The 17,686-nt window shown below is 43.5% G+C and overlaps 2 protein-coding genes across 2 annotated transcripts; one reads left to right on the forward strand and one right to left on the reverse strand.

Moving 5' to 3' along the window:
- Positions 1–1,367: 1,367 nt before the first annotated feature.
- On the reverse strand, positions 1,368–5,743 carry LOC147431574 (beta-phenylalanine coenzyme A ligase-like). Its single transcript, XM_086494128.1, has 6 exons — positions 4,587–5,743; positions 3,867–4,056; positions 3,639–3,784; positions 2,876–2,943; positions 2,689–2,791; positions 1,368–1,922 (listed from the first exon to the last, which is right to left on the reverse strand). Exons 1-6 carry the CDS (start codon positions 5,682–5,684, stop codon positions 1,809–1,811), a joined length of 1,719 nt encoding a protein of 572 aa, XP_086350254.1. The 5' UTR covers positions 5,685–5,743; the 3' UTR covers positions 1,368–1,808.
- A 2,569-nt stretch (positions 5,744–8,312) lies between these two features.
- LOC147431575 (uncharacterized) lies at positions 8,313–13,334 on the forward strand. Its single transcript, XM_086494603.1, has 4 exons — positions 8,313–8,542; positions 8,759–8,822; positions 8,912–9,000; positions 13,133–13,334. Exons 1-4 carry the CDS (start codon positions 8,442–8,444, stop codon positions 13,332–13,334), a joined length of 456 nt encoding a protein of 151 aa, XP_086350729.1. The 5' UTR covers positions 8,313–8,441.
- The last annotated feature ends 4,352 nt before the right edge of the window (positions 13,335–17,686 follow it).

A 17,686-nucleotide genomic window follows, 5' to 3' on the forward strand; every position in this document is an offset into this window, starting at 1 on the left:
TTGTTTCTAAGGGTATACATGCAACAAGCTTAAAAGGGTTAGTAACACAAGTAGGGTACCCGGCTAGAAAAATTGGAAAAATGGATTAGAGACGTGGATGCGAGACGAGGGACAACATGGAGCGTTGCAACCACAAAGAGCAAGCGTGGAGAGGACAAGCCGGTACAAGCGAGGCGATGGGTGGATGAGTGCAATGCACGCAAAGGTTGAGGGCGACAGACAAAGTAGCAACGAACTCACATGTGTTTTTTTAATATTGTAAGGTTTACGCCTTGAATCAATAGAGCATGGTTGCTCACGTGGTTGGAGGAGACACATGGAGAGTCGTTACCCAATGATATGAGTTTGAGTCTTGTCCTCCCTTTTAAAGATGCGACGAATCCCCCTATTTAAGGGTAGAGGATAGCATAAATCTAACTTTTATAAGTGGTGAACATCCAAGGATATATTAAAATCACTCCGTGTTCTAATATTGAATGTAAATAATAATTGCATATCTTTGATGATTGTGGATATCACCATTTCTTTCACTAGTGCTTGTTAGAGTGAGAAAGAGTGCAATTTTCAAAATTGCATCTCAAAAGCTATAATTTGACCTTATGTTAAGTTTAAACATTAATGAGCACTCCACAATATGTAAGTTTACCGATCTCAATATTTTAGAGATGTTTTAAATTGGTGGAAATTGCAAAATATTGGCATCATTATGTTCTTATCTTCAAGAAAACCAATAAAGTTTACAAATAATTGTTTCGAATTTTACCTTAACTTGGATTTTACGTGAGTCCATTTCTCTTTGATTTCCCTTATCTATTTTCTCCCCAAGCTTCATTTGAGGGCTATTTTAGTAGAAAATCTAGACATATCCCATTTGTTGTATTTTGGGAACTCGAGGGAGGCGGGGAGGGAGGAGAGGTCACTATGTATAAATTGTGTATATCACGTGTGTTCAAAGACGTGCATAGAGAAGTTAAATCCAAAGTTTTTTGTTCATACTTTAATATTTACAAAGAGAATTTCATCAATTTTCCACTTCGTGGCTCCCACACCGCAAGATCATTTCTAGATGAGCTATGCCTTTGATAAGAATAAACCTTCAATGGATGTTTTTTGGCTACATACAAAAAATTGTTGAACTCCATGCACAAACAAACATAACCTGAGTTTTGAACCTTGCAAAGATCACACAAATCAATCAATACCAGCAATATACCCAAAGACCACAAGCACCCATTAATACCTGCATCTTACCCAAATTTACTTTTGTACCCTAGATGTCTATTGCTGATGTGCTGCCACCATCATCTCAAGTCTATTCCATCTAGTGCAAAAAAAAATACCTCTTCCAAAAACTTGGAAAACCTACATATGAGACATTTGAGAGGTAAATTGACTATATTTGAAGGTTTCTACACTAAATTTTGCAGATTTTCCCACCTTCAAATTTAAAATTTAGAGGTAAATCTCAAATTTTCTAGGTGGGATTACACTAAACATGGGTACTTTTGACGTTGTTGGCTAGTTAGCCAAAAGTATATATGTTGTTGGCTAGTTAGTATGTTACAATTAGTTGATGAAAATGTCCAGTATATTTGCCAAAATTACAATATCCTATTTGTTGACAGCACAATACTTACCATAACCCAATTTCGTCTAAACCTTAGTCACCTATACTTATCAAAACTGAGAAAACTGACCAGAATCCCGTATGTTGATAGCCCAGTTCTTCACATCCGGTACACAGAATGAGGATGATGGAACCTGGTTGTTAATTATGCATGACATCATGTCACCACCCGCTTCATGCTTTACAATTTAGAGCTGGCAATTTGAACAAGATCTTTCCGCAGTATCTTCCCAGCTGAAGATTTAGGAATACTGGTGACAAATGCAACCTTTCGAACCTTTTTGTAAGGTGCAACCTACAGCATAGAGAGCAAATTTGATACAAAAACCAAAAGACAAGCATATACAACTGATTTTATTTCAAAGAACCTTCATATATTTGTCCTGATGAAAACTTCTATTTGTGCAGAAAACCGACATGCGCCAGCTAGTTGTGGCACATTTGTTTTGCTATTCCTCCATGAAGTCCCCATTCTTTTCTTTAGGTGGCAGGGCGAGAGTCTTTTCGTTTATCCTTATTCAGTCAGAACCTCAACACCTAGGCAGAGTCCTTTGTCACTAGCACGAACATGAAGCCCCCCCCTACCCCCAAGATAGCATTAGACTAGATGTGAAAGATCCCCATGATGCACACATATCAGAGACTTGGGGCTCACAAGTGGCTTGGCAGGTTTCCCCTTCCACAACACAGCCATGTATCCCCGTCTTGGAGAGCCATGCATAGCCTTCATCACAATGTCGCACATGCAAAGAATCATGAAGAATCCTCCTCTTGGAATGATTTGCAAGGATGAATCACTTCGAGTGGTCAAAGAGCAAAAGCCCTATCAACATGAGCATAGCAATGTCGGCAAACCCAGGTTGAGCATCGGCTTCCCTTTCTCCTTGAGAGCGTGCAGAAGGACTTGAACTCAAAAACTTCTCATAACAAAGCACGAGCCTTTTCTAGGAGGCTGACTCCTTTTGAATATAATGGCACAGACTTAATAGGCCCCTCCTTGGTGTTTCAGGGTGTAAAATGACATAACTGATAACTCACAAAAGAAAAGAAACTCTCTTTACCTGATCAGCAACAAATTTCTTAACATCTTCCTCCGTAAGCGTGCTCTCAGGATTTCTCACAACAAAAGCCAAGGGGATCTGGCCTGCTTCTTTATCTGGAAACCTGCAACAGGGCACAACTTGAGCTTCAAAGACTAAGTATCTTCTCGAAAGATAAAGTTATAAATGATAAAAGTCCTCAACATACGGGATCACTGCCGCATCCATAATCTTGGGATGAGACAAAAGAACAGCTTCTAACTCTGCAGGCGGCACCTGCAAAATCAGGCATAGATCTCTACGCATAAATCTTGCTTGATCAAATTGGGGAAACCATTAAACTTTCAACGAACGAGCTCTCCGTGCATAATCCTGGTGAATTGAATTGGGAAAAGCCCATAGAGGTATCAAAGAACAAACATATAATCAATCTGGTGTCAATGCAAACAAATTCTAAATAATATTTAACCATTAGCAGCTTTGCTTCAAAATGTGTTGAGCAACTTTCTGTCCACTCCCACAGCAGACCCTCATCACTATCTGGCACAGGGTCCCTCAGAGGGGGTCCAGGGCCCAAATTAGGCAACGCTGCGCAGGGGCGTCCTGGCAACTTTCGCATGGGGTCATGAGGCTCCAATTCATCCCGTGTTGCAATATGAGGGTGAAAGAACTAGGGGTGATCCCTGCAGTTTTGGCCCCTTGGGAGAAATGGACGGTCCCGTCACCCAATGATCTGAGGCCATTGCTCCTCTAGTCACCCTGTGCCAAATAGTGTCAAGGGAGGCATGCTGGAGAAAAGTATGGCATAATTGCACACAATTAAGCTGCCTATCCTGTAGTGTCAAATAGCAACCTAAAATCAAGCTTCACGATAAAGAATGTCAAGAAATAGTGCCATATCTGGGTACCTAGAATAAAGCATGTGAAACGATAGTGCTATTCTGAGTACCAGATAGACGTAATGAACACACCTGCAAACCTTTGTACTTGATAAGCTCCTTTAGGCGATCCACAATGAAAAGATATCCTTCTGAGTCAATATATCCTAAGTCTCCCGTATGCAACCAGCCTTCCTTATCAATAACTGCGGCTGTTTCTCCAGGCCGGCCAAAGTAGCCTTCAAACCCAAAGAATCATGATCAATTTCACTTGTTTTCATAACTTCTCCACAACAAAACATGCAGTTTCAATGTCCTGACCTTTCATTATGGTTGGACCTCGCATCCAGATTTCCCCCCTTTGATTCGGAGGTAAGGGAAGCCCACTGTCTACGTCGACAATCTTGAATTCAGTATTTGCAGCAATCAAACCAGTAGAGCCATAGTGCTTGGTTTCTTCTGCCCTTGCTGTATGTGCTCCCACTGCTGTCGACTCTGTCATTCCGTAACCCTAACATGGAAGAAGTACTAATAATTTTGAGGTGCTGCTCTCCTCAAGAGACAAACCCCCCCTCCCCCCCTAAAACAAACACACACACACACATCCAACCAAAAAAAAGGTTGGAGCATTGCATCACTAGGCCAACAGCAACTGGAATCATCCATAGACTCACACTGTGTTCTTGTGACCATAATTTTTTGTGAGAGGGAACACCATACCATGCATGCAGACAATTTTGTGTGTTTAAGTATGTGCATGTGTGTGTAAGGTTGCACCGGTATGCGTGCATGCACACAAGCACATATACACAGACAAATAAACTACATATGGAAGTGTCCATCTTGACATTGATCTCAGAATGGAATCAATCAGTGATGCTGCTTTGTAGCTGGCAGCCTGGCCCATTGTGGGTAAACTCAAGGATATTGCTTCAGACCATTGATAAAAACTTAGTAAAAGCAGGATTCTAGATGAACGGCCTCTTCTTATCGTATCTACTATCAGTAGGAGCCAGTAACTACACAGCAGAGTTTAGTTACCTGTGGAATAACAACATTGGGGAAGCGCGCGCTAAATGCGTCCATCACCTCCTTGCCAAGAGGACCTGCCCCGGACCCAACATTGCACAGAGAAGACAAATCGAATTTCTGCACCATAGGAGATTTCGCCAATGCAATCAGTATGGGAGGGACTACTGGCATGTGTGTGATCCTGAACTTTTGGACGGCCGCTAAGGTCTCCACAAAGTCAAATTTCTGCTGCACCACGACGGTGGAACCCTTTGCAAGGAGGCCACACCCGAAAAAAGCCATGCCATACACATGGAACATGGGAATGAGGCACATGTAGATGCATGAAGCCCATGGGAGTCCATCCTCCACTTGCATAAGAATGAGTACCTGAGCAATGAAGTTCCGGTGAGTGAGGATGACTCCTTTGCTAGCTCCCGTGGTACCTGAGGAGTAAAGAAGAGCAGCAACATCGTCTTGTCGGCCACTATGAGGCAAAGCAATTTGAGATTTCGACAGAAGCAGCTCTGAAAAGGTACAGAATCGAGGAAACCCTAGCTTTGCAATGACCAGGGCTGAACCGTTTCTGTCAAGCTCTAAATTCGCCCTGGCAAGCTTGCCATGGAGAGGCAGACTGTCAAGATCGTCCTTGCAGAGATCCCTGAGGAGGATTAATGGAAGCTTGGGGAGCTTGGCGAGGAGCGAGGGCAAGGAAGCGACAAATTTGGCTTTAGAATCGGAGGCCTGCTTAGCGATTTCTGCGGGAGTGTTGAGAGGGTTAGTGGTGGTAACAATGGCACCACAGGCCATAATGGCAAGCACGATGACGCCTAAGGCGATCGAATTGGGGGAGAGGACGAGGACGACATCGCCGGGCTGGACCCCAAAAGAGGATAGGCCAGCAGCGACAGAAAAAACCTGCGTTTTGAGGTCGCCATAGCTCAAGGAGGTCCCTGTGGTGGCGTCGATATAAGCGATTGCAGAAGGGTTCAAGGTCGGGCGATGGAGGATGAAGGTGGGCAACGTAAGGGAAGGGTCTGAGGGGAGATGAGCTCGTTCGCGCTTGCTGGTGTACGTGCCTGTTGCCGCGCAAAAGCCGCTCTTTGGGTCGATGTTAGCAGCTGCCATTGCTGCTCTGCAGAGTCACAGACTCGCAATGCCTTCATGTGTTCAGTGTTTCGACGAATCACGACACTGGCCGTGTACACGTTTTAAGCATTTTACACAGTGGGTGCAGTGTTCGGGAAAAGTGTGCCTCAGCTTAGGCCCCTGTCACACACGTCCGCTCGGACGTGTGCGGGGATGCCTACGATTGGCTCCAAAATGTGTCCGCTGATCTGCGAACAGAACCGGGCCAGACCCCTCGCCCATCTTCCCTCAGTGGCGGACATCTGCAAAAGAAGCGGTGCGAAGTTCAGCCAGAGGAGTTGAACTCGGCACGACAGGCAAAGATCACGGAACGCCTTCCACCTGGGCTACGGCCATTGGATACTGATTGAAAAGTAAAATATCAAACTTTGTCCGCCTTGTGTGACAAGCAGGACGCCCAAGTTTAGCTTTTACGGCCTTGTCCGCCGCCCGCGTGTGGCAGGGGCCTTAGCCTTGAGCCGATTGCAAAATCAAAGTAGCCGGTGGAGGGGAGGGCAAGAAGGAGAAAATTCCGCTTAAGATACATGGAAAATAGTGTAATTTTGCAAGTATTAATACCGTTGACTTTCGGATTTTATTATGGAGAATCTTCTCGGATTCCCACATCAATCACCTCAAACCAACTATTAAAAGTTAAATGAGGAAGCATGTTTCGCACTCTGGCAGCCTGAGCAGGAGTACAGTGACGTACGAGATAACCATCAAACAAGGCAGTCGTCGGTGATGCTGAGTGCCCAATCTTAATATAAAAAAATAAACAACGCCCAACCCTCGGCCAATCTGCTCTCAGGTCGTCGCTTTCCTCAGCCTGCTCGCGCGTCCCCTCCTTCATTCTAGCAGCGAGACGACACCAGATGCGTGGTGGCGATGCCCAGCACTTGATGGCCACGGCCCACCATCCTTGCCTTACGAGTTTGCTTTCCCTTCGAAATCAAAGGGCATCAGTTATGATTCCTGTCTAAAACGATTTTTTGAAAATCGTAGGCACATACTAGCTAGTATTGTAAAATTTCCGGTTCAGATTTGTCTTGGAGGGATTTTTGTACGTTTGTGAAAAAGATTTTTTTCGAACACTGAGTGGTGACCCCATTTCAAAACGGGCGTATGGCAGCCTGACTGGCGGGCTAGAAACTTGAGCACAGCTATTTTTGGCCTGCTAAGGAAAGGCCTTAGTGTTGGGCTTGCTTGGGCGTACTTTTATTGATGGCGTCCACCTGAACGGCCAGCAAATTTGCACAGCAAGGGTTGCAAGAGCAAGGACGACGTGAAGGCGTTGCTTGGAGTTGCGTGCGGAATTCTCCTTGGATAATAGAGACTTATTACCGATGCCTGTCTTCGCTTTTTCACAGTGGGTCCTCCTAGAGCTCCTGCAGGGCGGTGTAGATCCGGTCTCTTGATGCTTCCCTTGTGACCTCTCTCTCTCTCTCTCTCTCTCTCTCTCTCTGCTTCGTCCTGCGGCATCTCGTGAGCGGGCCTCTTTCATAGGTTGGTACGCACTTTGACTTTTGAGAGAGGGAGAGAGAGATCCTCGTTACCTCTCAAGGTAGAACCAATTTCTGGCTTGTGTGTGTGGAGAGAGAGAGAGAGAGAGAGAGAGAGAGAGGAATGTGAAGATCTCTGCTTCCGCGGTCCCTCCCGTACGCATTACTTATTACCTGTAGTCGTGTGCCAACTTTGTTTTCCTGTCCACACTCCATTAATAAATTGGATGAGCATTTGAGAGCAGACAACTACAACGGTACAACCTTAGAAGTTGTGGGGCTGTCTAGCTAGACTCCTTTATCTCTACAAAAGCCTTCATAACTTCATGTGTGCCTAGCACCTTGAATTTGAGCTCCCTAGCTTCAGAGTTTGCCTTTGATTTGGGCCTCTGCTTTTGCTTCTTGGGAGGTCTTACTCCTTTGTGCACGTGGCAAACTTGCAGCCCCCTCGTGTGGGCGATATCTGGCTAGAGTTTTGACAAATTTAGGATGGTTTTTTCTGCTCATGCACCCGTCCTTACTGAGAGAAGTAAGAATCATCCACAAATGTGCTCTTGGCGGGGAGGTGATGTGAGGTGTTTTCTATGCTGCACTCATATTATTTTTTTCCTTGGACATGCCTGGATGAGAAAGCTGATGGCAAGCCCCTCCCCAGTTATCCCCGTTGTGGTCTTGGTAGGCAAGTCACGAGCTTTGCATCATGAAGCTGGCATCTTGGATGTGCTTTACACATGTCGCATTCACGTTTGGAATTCTTAAATTTCTTGGTGTCGACCAGGGTCATGTTTGCTAGTGTATGGCATTGCCTTAGATCCAAGCCATTTTCAAGGTTATTTGTTTGGAGTGTACCGTCAAGGACTTAAGATCTATTTTAACACACATAGGGTGGGGTCCTTGCACCACACCTTCCTCTTATCACTTCACAACGCGTTCGGACGACATCAAGCTCTATCGTGGGATTGTAACCATGCATCAGCATTAGGCCCTTGAACTGGCCTTGGCAAGCGAATGTGCTTATGCTCTGTGATTTTGTGCATTTTAAGGAAATGCACCGGTAGTTTATTGGCTCTGCAAATTTTTTACTTGTAGCATTAAGTTCTCATTAACGCAGAGAATGTGTGCAGATGGTGTGTCCCTTTTGACATAGAAGGGGAAGTTTGGAATCCGGGGCATCGAGTGCATGATTCTATTTGTACATTAATGTGCTGGAGTTATGAATCACAACATTAGAAGTTGACGCTCTCTTTGCAAGGACATGGGAAATATGGAGCTTGCTTGCCCCAGACCACTCCACCCTCCAATGAGGATGGGTTCAGGGGACATCCAGACTTGTAAACCTTTCATGAATCTAACAAGGTATGCCAAGTGCTTCAGTCGGTACAAAGGCCGGGGCCCCCATTCAAAGTGCTAAAGTGTATTAGAGTGCCCTTTGTGTGTGCTTTTTATATAAATGTATAGGTGACTTTTAGAGAGAACAAAATTGTTGTTTGTTTAGACTTTGAGTAGATTGTTGGCTTGTAGTATTGCAGACGTTTAGATATTGAAGTGAGTCACAACTTCATGCCTTTATAGTTGCGCCTCTTTGCCTGCGGAAGGAGAACCAAGGCTTGAGATATTGGAGATTCTTTTGGATAAGGTAATCGCAATGTATGGGAAGGCTCTTGTTCCTCGTTGTTGTGCTTGTTTGTCATTCCCTAACATCAAGGAGTCTTTGATGTTTCCCAGGCTTGTCTATGGGATGATGGCGGTAGCCCAATCTCATTTGGATTGCTTCCTGTCCGAGCAAGCAATCCTCTTATATACATGACTAGTATGTGACCCGCGCGTTGCCGCGGCTACATGTGCATCAATTGAAGCAACCATTGTTCTCCTTCCCTTCAAAGAGAGGGCAATGCCCATGATTCTCAAGTGAGATTTTATAGCTCTTTAATACACTTGTGCATCAACCACCACTATAACTACTTCTAGATAACAATGTATGACAACACACTAGGTCTAAGTGCCCTCCACATTCACATCAACCAAGCCCAAATCTATCTTTTGGATCAACACTATGTCTACCTTTTTGAGTGTAAGATCGAACAACTAATAAAGTGTAGTTACTCTTTACATTCTTGTGGATTGACCAAGGACAAATCTCTTTCTAGTTGGTCATGCCAAGCTCCAACATACTTCTCCTAATCCTTGCAAGTTTGTCCCTCCCCCCCCACCCCTTCTATGTGTGTGTGTGTGTTGAGTTCAAGAATTATCAAGTCAATTTGAGGTCTCTTGGGAATGAATTAAGTAATGGGCTCCCTTCACATGATGTCTTGTCTTAACATCCTATGTTTCTCTCTAAGGAGGCAACAAATTTGCTATTAGGCTAGAGACATTCCCCTCACACAATTGATATGGGACCCTGGTGAGTGGTAGTGGCCCTCTAAATAGACTAATAGAGAGTTGGTATCCTTCTTTGGATATAGTTTTTGCATTGAATGACGAATTCTTTAGATGCATTAGCATCCCCTCTCACCATCCTTACCAATCAAGGCATTGGTCATGATAGCAACTCTCCCATGCTTCTCTCCTGTAGTTTTGGTCTTCCATTTGGGGCATCACAGTCAACTAAGTCATCAACTGCTAGTAGTTGGCACTTAGGATGCATGTACCAGCCAAGACCCAACATGCCAACATTACACCACATAGTAGTAGAAGAAACTTGCCATTGGTATGCACAATTGATTTAGTGAGTAGTGTGTCGTTTGCTTCTCAAAGGTAGTATTCCAACTTTGTCTCTATATGTGGGTAGATTTCAAAATTTACAGGTTAGATTGCACTCAATCTAGCTAGCGTGTACACTTGCATCTACCAAGACTCGTTGCATGGATGTTGAGGTCTCTTGCAATTGACCATAAGCGTGCTAGTAACATAAGGTGCATATTGTTTTATTGTGTACATTTGGGCACCATTGATGTGAGAGCAATGAAAGAAAAAAATTTCACTCAATCGTTTCTCTTTGCAAGAGTTTTGGGCATCATGCTAAAAGAAAGGGCATGCTGCAAAATACACACACACAAACATACACACACGCATGTTCTTCTTTGATAGAGCAGACTGTATTTAACCATTCACATGCTTGCCCTTACCCATATTTTATACCATAGGAGCCATTTGGCTTAGCTCCCACTCCCTTAAATGTGAGAGAGAGCATTGAGGCACTACATGGAGGAGAGACTCTTTTTGTACGCGAAATATAACCTTTAGCAATTTGAGAGTGCAATCATCATACCCTACATGAGTGCTCAGCTTTTGATCACATCAAACTTGCTTTACCCACATTTTGACCCATACAATGGCTTGCATACCTTTCTCTCCTAGCTACCTCATGGATTCAACTTGTTAGTGGCCTCCCTTATATCCATAGTCTTCAAGCATGTTACATGTTGTACTCGGTCCATAGGTCAGTTTGATCTTTAAGGATGATCTCTCTCTCTCTCTCTCTCTCTCTCTCTCTCTCTCTCTCTCTCTCGTTAACCTTTGAGGTCACCGTGTCCCCCTCTCCTTGTATAAGTATGTAAGCATGCAAGTCCTTGAGTTCAAGAATCGACGTTCATCGGCTAAAAATTTTAGGTCTCTTATGATCTTCTTCTTCTTCTTCTCTCTCTCTCTCTCTCTCTCTCTCTCTCTCTCTCTCTCTCTCTTTTAACATGCTATGCAACATGACGACTTGTTGCCAACAATGTTTGGATTGGATAAGGTTTGCCTAAACTTAATAGCTGAGAGTCAAGATTAGTCGGTCTCAAGATTAACAGGTCTCAAACCACATCAGTAGGAAGAAAAATCTATCTCTCTCTCTCTCTCTCTCTCTCTCTCTCTCTCTCTCTCTCTCTCTCTCTCTCTCTCTCTCTCTCTCAGGCTGCATGTCTAGTTTGTATTAAAATGAAGCATGTGAGAGGCGAAGAGCCTGGTCACGTGTACCAGCGAGCTTGCTTTTTGCCCAGTCACGAGCCGGCTCTTCTCTCTCTACCTATCTAATCGTGGTAGTTAAGAGCCTCGAAACGGGCACAGTCTTTTACATGGTTGACTTTTGTTTCCCTCTTGGTTAGCAGGAACCTGCTCAAGATTTGTCTCATCACTCAGTCAAATCAAGCATTTATGTTAAAAAGACCACCGATTTTCTTGACTTGCAAACAAAGCTGGAAGGCTATTTAGCCGTTCCAAAGTGACCAGGCTCTAAATTTAAGCAAAATGACATGGAGGCAGCCCTACAATAAGAGACCGGAGTCATCATTTCTAAGGGGAGGCAAAGGGTCCACATTAGGTATGCAGCACCAAGGAGGATCCAAATGAGCAAAGGATTGCTAACTTCAAGACCAAGGCCAATACCCTCGATTGGCAGTGATCATCCTCCAATGCAATCACATGAGTGTTTTGGAAAAATCTTTTTTTCAAACATACAAAATTGCTTTCCTTTAATTTTCCAAGAGGAAATTTAGAAAATTATGTTTATTTTGTAATTTGTTAGAGTATTTTTATCTATTTTGGGACGGAATATCTCCTTTTCCCCTTGAAATTGAAAACAAAATGATATTAAGCTGAGACACATTTTTCCCAAACACTGAATGGAAGACCCACCTTACACGATCGTTGCCATGAGCACTGTAGCAACAGTCAGGAGTTCGAGATGTGAAAACTTGGGAAAGCTAAAAAGCTTGGATGATCATGTTGGAGCTCTCAACATTGTAGCATGCACTGAATGGCCAAAAAAAGACGAAGAAAGTGTGGAGACGGATGTGGTACTCTCTCTCTGTCTCTCATGGTGTGGAGGGTCGCAGCTAGGCAAAAATGGAGCTCGTCAGGATCAATGGTGGCGGACAGGCAGCGGTAGAGAAGTAGGTGGCTCAACAAGCGCTTGTGACGAGTGGGACATGTATTGGATCCAGAGTCTTGGCGTCCTGGCAAGCGGAGGATTGAGGTTGTATAAGGGTGTGGGGCTTGTGGCGGATGAGCTATTGACAGCCAGGGGTGTTGATAGAGTAAACTACATGAGGCATGTTGTGGCAACATTTGAGAAGTTGTGCATGAAGTAAGTGGTGGGTTGTGTTCATGATCGAGTTTGGGTTGGGGGGGGGGAAGCATTCACTGTCAAGCGCCAAGGCCAATCAATGGCACTCTCTCTCTCTTTCAAACAAAAATAGACATATGGCACTGCTCAGCAAGACTAAATGGGATTGGCCCTCTCTCTCTCTCATACACACACACACGCACGCACAGAGCTACAGCAAATAACAAAGTCTTCTCTCTCTCTCTCTCTCACACACACACACACATGAAGACCTGTGACACACACAACGGTGCCGTAGAAAATGAAACATATTCTCTCTCTCTCTCTCTCTCTCAAACCTGCGATATGCCACATCTCTCTCTCTCTCTCTCTCAAACCTGCAATATGTCACATCTCTCTCTCTCTCTCTCTCTCTCTCTCTCTCTCACACACACACACACACACACACACACACACTCACACACGTTCAACACACACACACACACACATTCAAGACAGACCAACTTATCGACGTGTGGTACAACTCACTGCTCGTTATTTTTCCAAGTTGCGAAGTAAAGCCATCCTTTACAAAAACAAAAGTAATTACCCTTCAAAATTGAAAGTTGAACTCAAACTCTATGGCCTTGCTAAAGAGTTTAGATTATATAAATATATCTATGGTACTAAGTATTCTGATTTTTGATAGAGAACTGAGACATCAAAAGCGAGTCTTTTCATTTTCTACCATCAATGTACTTGCTACTTACCATTCACTTTTACATTTCAAACCAAATGACTTTTGAATTACCTTTCACTTTTACATTTCAAACCAAATGGTTCTTAAGTTCTTGAAATGAAGGAGAGAGTGACACATCGATGCCCTCTCTTTCCTTGAAAAGTTTAAGCTCAATTATATATAGTATAGATGTACATTTCACACAAAAGAAAGCCGTACCATCGCCTTTGTTTCTTCCTCAAAACTACACCCGCAAATCTGGAGGCAACTCAACATACAAGAAATCGTCATCTTGCGGCACATCATATGGGTCGAAACCCTTTGTGCGCATTGAGGGTTTTGCCTCAGAACAACCCGATGCTCGGGGAGTACCTGCTTTTGCCTAGGTATTTTGTAGCCTTTTTGTTTTCCTTATACTATACTTCTCATTCCACAGGTTTGCGTAGAAATTGTAGTCATATGTGAGGAACTGCAATCAATGATGCCTTTGTAGATACGTCCAAACTTCGAGCTCACAAGCAGAGGGTGTTTTCCCAAGAGGTTATCTAAAATCTCTCTATTTGTAAATGGGACCCCTTTTCCTGAATCAAATTATGATGTCAAAGATGTCCGTTTGTCCAGGCTCTACTTGTGTGGCATTTTTTTGAAACCAAGAGGCTTTATGATCGACTTTAGTCTGTGTTCTCTTATCTTGGAGATTTGTCTGCATCCGAGGTTTTGGGTTTTTAAGCTATAGTCATACCATGTATTGATGTTTTTTTTGAATAAATACTGGTGCTGGTTGCAAACTTATAGATGCTTGAAGAGGAGGAACGGGTGTGTTGCTGCTTAGTGGAGATTGTCATTGTTTGTTGTACCTCGGAAATTAATAGCTATTTTGTAACTTACCTTATGAAGGGTGCTCATAGTGGTTTCAACACACCACACGCGCTGCGTGGTTAGCTCATTAGCTTCCCAACTGCAAGGTCGTGGGTTCAAATCTCCGGCCTCATCCATGCGTTAACTTTTTGTGGACCCTCCCTTCGCCTCGAGATTCATGTGCCACTTCCCGGTCTTCGTAAATCCCACCGATTGGGGGTTATTAAGAGCCGGAGTTAGATAGTGTTGAGGTATGCCATGGGCCATAACCTATAAAGTACATGTATCTCTATGTCATGTAGATCCTCCACTTTAAGAAATCCAACTAACCTATGTAAGCAATGGTGCAAGGCTGTACCTTGTCACCCATGATGTACCCAAGATGCATGAGCCTTTTGCCTATTTAACGAGCTTGATTGTACGCAAAGGGAAGGTATGGTGCTTATTTTCTTATGAATGATTGTTGTTTCCATCCACCTAAAACATTAATTCCTTTTTGAAAGGCATTGCCAATCGGAAATTGTCGATGTAAACATTAGTTGTGAAGTTTAGTTGAAACTTTTTCCTAGAAAGCTTAGATTCGTGTGCGTGTGCGAGTCTACTACTGCAGTTGTACTCGTCGACTCGCATTTTCCGCAGTCCAGCCCAGGCTTGATAGTCTCTCTCTCTCTATGAGTACCCTGCACACAGTTCCTAGCTGCAACTACACGGCGCTCCGCAAGGGTTGGTACACAGGGTTGGTGATGTAGGTTGAGACTCATCTTTTTCACACGCTCAAGAGCTTGGTCTTGTGAGCTGAGCTTGAAAGCATGAATCACAAGTCGGACAAGTTGATTTTTTGAGAGAGAGAGAGAGAGAGAGAGAGAGAGAGAGAGAGAGAGAGAGAGAGATCATGGCAGTGTTCGGAAAAAATCATTTTTCCAAACTTATTGAATTTGGCAAGAGGAAATTTTAGAAAATTACATTTATTTTCCAAATTTCTACACTATTTTTCTCTATTTTGGGACGGAATTTCTCCTTCTCTCCTTGCTCTCAACGGGCATTTTTCAAATTGAAAACTGCACGATATTAAGCTGAGACACGTTTTTCTCGAACACTGGATCATGGTACCGACTGCTACCGAGACTGCCTCACATCTGTGAGAAGATAGACAGAGATGTCGTGCATCGTCGAATCCAATGGGTCTTTAGAAAATTAGGTTTACTTTTTGGGTTTTTGGCCTACTGAGGAAAGGCCTTAGCGTTGTGTTGGGTTGGGCGTACTTTGAAGGATGCCGTCCACGTGGACGGCCATCATCTTTTGAGGGATTTGGGTGAAGGTGAAGCGCAAGACTGAGGTAACGTGCACACCTTCTCAAATCTCCACACTGTCGCAGCGTTGTACTGCGTACATGTTCACCTCGAGAGTCCCATAAGTAGCACTGTAGCCGAGATGTGATGGAGTCTAAGTAGTAACATTGTTCATCGCAAGCAATATTCGTGCCATGATAGTCAAAATTACAAGAAGGTCCACGTAACCTAACTATAGAAAGCTTTTTTCTTTGGTAGCAATGCCCACACATCTAGTGGGAGGTGATACAAAGTGTGTCCACGGGCTTTTCTCAGTGTCACACGGCCGCACTCGGGTGAAGGAGGACAAGTACTCAACTAATGAAGCTAACTCCCATCAGCTAACTACAAAAAACTAAAGACAATACTAGGGAATAACTCCCTAAACACTATTACTAGAACACAATTCCCAATTTAGCGTGCAGCTACTAGAACCATACACCGTGCACAAGGCTTGATACTAGACACCTTGGCTTTCGATCCAACCAGCATTCAAAGTCATGGTCTTGTGTACACTGCCCTCTCTAGCATAAGAAATCCCAACAACCTTTACCTCCTGATAGAATTAACTTCCACCCATATTAAAGTAGACCAAATGGTTCTAGATGAGCTGCACCACCTCAAAACACATGCCACTTGGCAACCTTCACAGCTTGACCTCCACTCTTTGTCCGACAATCACTTGATAATACAATCTCTTAACATTGTGTCCCTTAAGAAACACTACAAAAACCTTATTCATGATAATAACTTAATGGCCTCCCACATTCTTTTTCTCCAAGAAACAAAGCTACAACATGCTAACACGATGGCCATACACGGTTACACACACACTCAAACAACTGGTCCAATGGGAGTATCCCTCTTCACATCAAAGAGAAACATACATCTACAACACCACAACATCATTCCCATGAACAAAATAGAATGCATTACAACACTCCCCAGTACACCACATGGTCCACCAATAAACCCGGTAACATTGTAGCGCAGACTCTCAACTCCACTTCCCTTGCTCTTGCAAACATTGACCACACTACTCACACCTCACCTCCAACACACCCCTAATATTTTACTCGATGACTTCAACATCAATGCTAACTACCAAACCCTTGAATACCTTGCTATCTAACCTCCTCTCCACACACGATATGACACAACATATAACCCACATCATGACAATCTACGATTCAACTTTGGACCACATTTGGACTACAAATTCCTTCATTGACATAACAACAGGCACTAACTTCTCATTTTGGTCAGACCACTTTATTATTTACTTACTGCTTTCACTAAACTCCAAAAACACATTCCAATACTCCCTCTTCCTACTTCCTAAAAGCACCTTCACAAATCCTTCCATTGGCAGGCCCTCATGATCCCTCACCTTGTTTTAAAAAATATGGTGTTCGTTATGATTGATCAGAAAGAATGGCCAAGTTAACCTCGTCTATATCTCACACGGGCAGTTGCAGATGGGATTGACGTAGGAGGTTATGGAGCCATTTGGGCCGTTCGATGTGGAAGCAAGCCTTGCCTGCAAAAGAGACTGGAAAAAGATTGCAACGCATTAAATGCAGCATCGCCAAGGCTGTAGCTTTGATTCCAGTGTGCGTCTGTCTCCAGAGTCCACACCCTCAACTTATGTTCATGCACCTTTGCCCGAGACGCTCCGTCTTGAATCCCTCAAACTCAAAACTCCCTCGTCTAAGCACTTTCCTGCCATGGCGACATTGCCTTTCTCTTCGACACCTGATCTTAGCCTCAGCATTGTTTATATCTTTTAAGCTAGGCATGTATTCTATGGCCAGGGCACTTGCGCCGGATTCCTATGCATGAGCTACAAGTACTGCCTACTACTGCTTTCTGCCATGCTCCTCCGTTGCTTAACTCTATGGAAAAACCTTGAATATTAAGCTTCAACTGCCTCGTTCCTTAGCTCTGATGATGTGTAAGCATTATAGCTTTAACAATACTAAATTATAGAGTGTGAATTCAAGCATCCAGCTCTCCAAGTGAGCAATCAGCACATTAAGGCTCTTTTAGATGGAAGCACGATAAAGAGCAGTGCCCCTACATATCTCCACTAAAAAATCATCAAATCGGGTGAAAGATTCATTTTGGAGGCGGAGTTTGGGCAAAGCAACAAAATCAACACAAGGCTCCAAGTGGGAAAAGTGTTACTTTAAATGGAGGTTGATACTCTATCGTGAGATTTTTTGCATCATTGAAGGTTTTGAATACGTTTATTTTGTTTGTGATTAAAGTGAAGTAATATTGTGGAGTGTAAGATGCATTAACACACGGTAAAATCAAGTATATAATCAATTACATTTAGAATTTTGTGTCTTTAGAATGGGGCTTTTTACACTGAAAAGACTAGAGAACGTGACAACACTAAAGTGTGATATTGTCGCGCATCCGAAGATTGTCCCAATAAGGATAGAGCTTTTCAAAAAAGGATCAATATGATGCGCCATTTAGAGAGTTGTCATCAAATTTTCATCACCATTCCAAAGCTACCATGTGGTCGACCTTAGGAGGGAGAG

The sequence above is a fragment of the Adiantum capillus-veneris genome, chromosome 21 (assembly GCF_014529385.1).
Source record: "Adiantum capillus-veneris isolate H3 chromosome 21, ASM1452938v2, whole genome shotgun sequence".
Lineage (NCBI taxonomy): Eukaryota > Viridiplantae > Streptophyta > Polypodiopsida > Polypodiales > Pteridaceae > Adiantum > Adiantum capillus-veneris.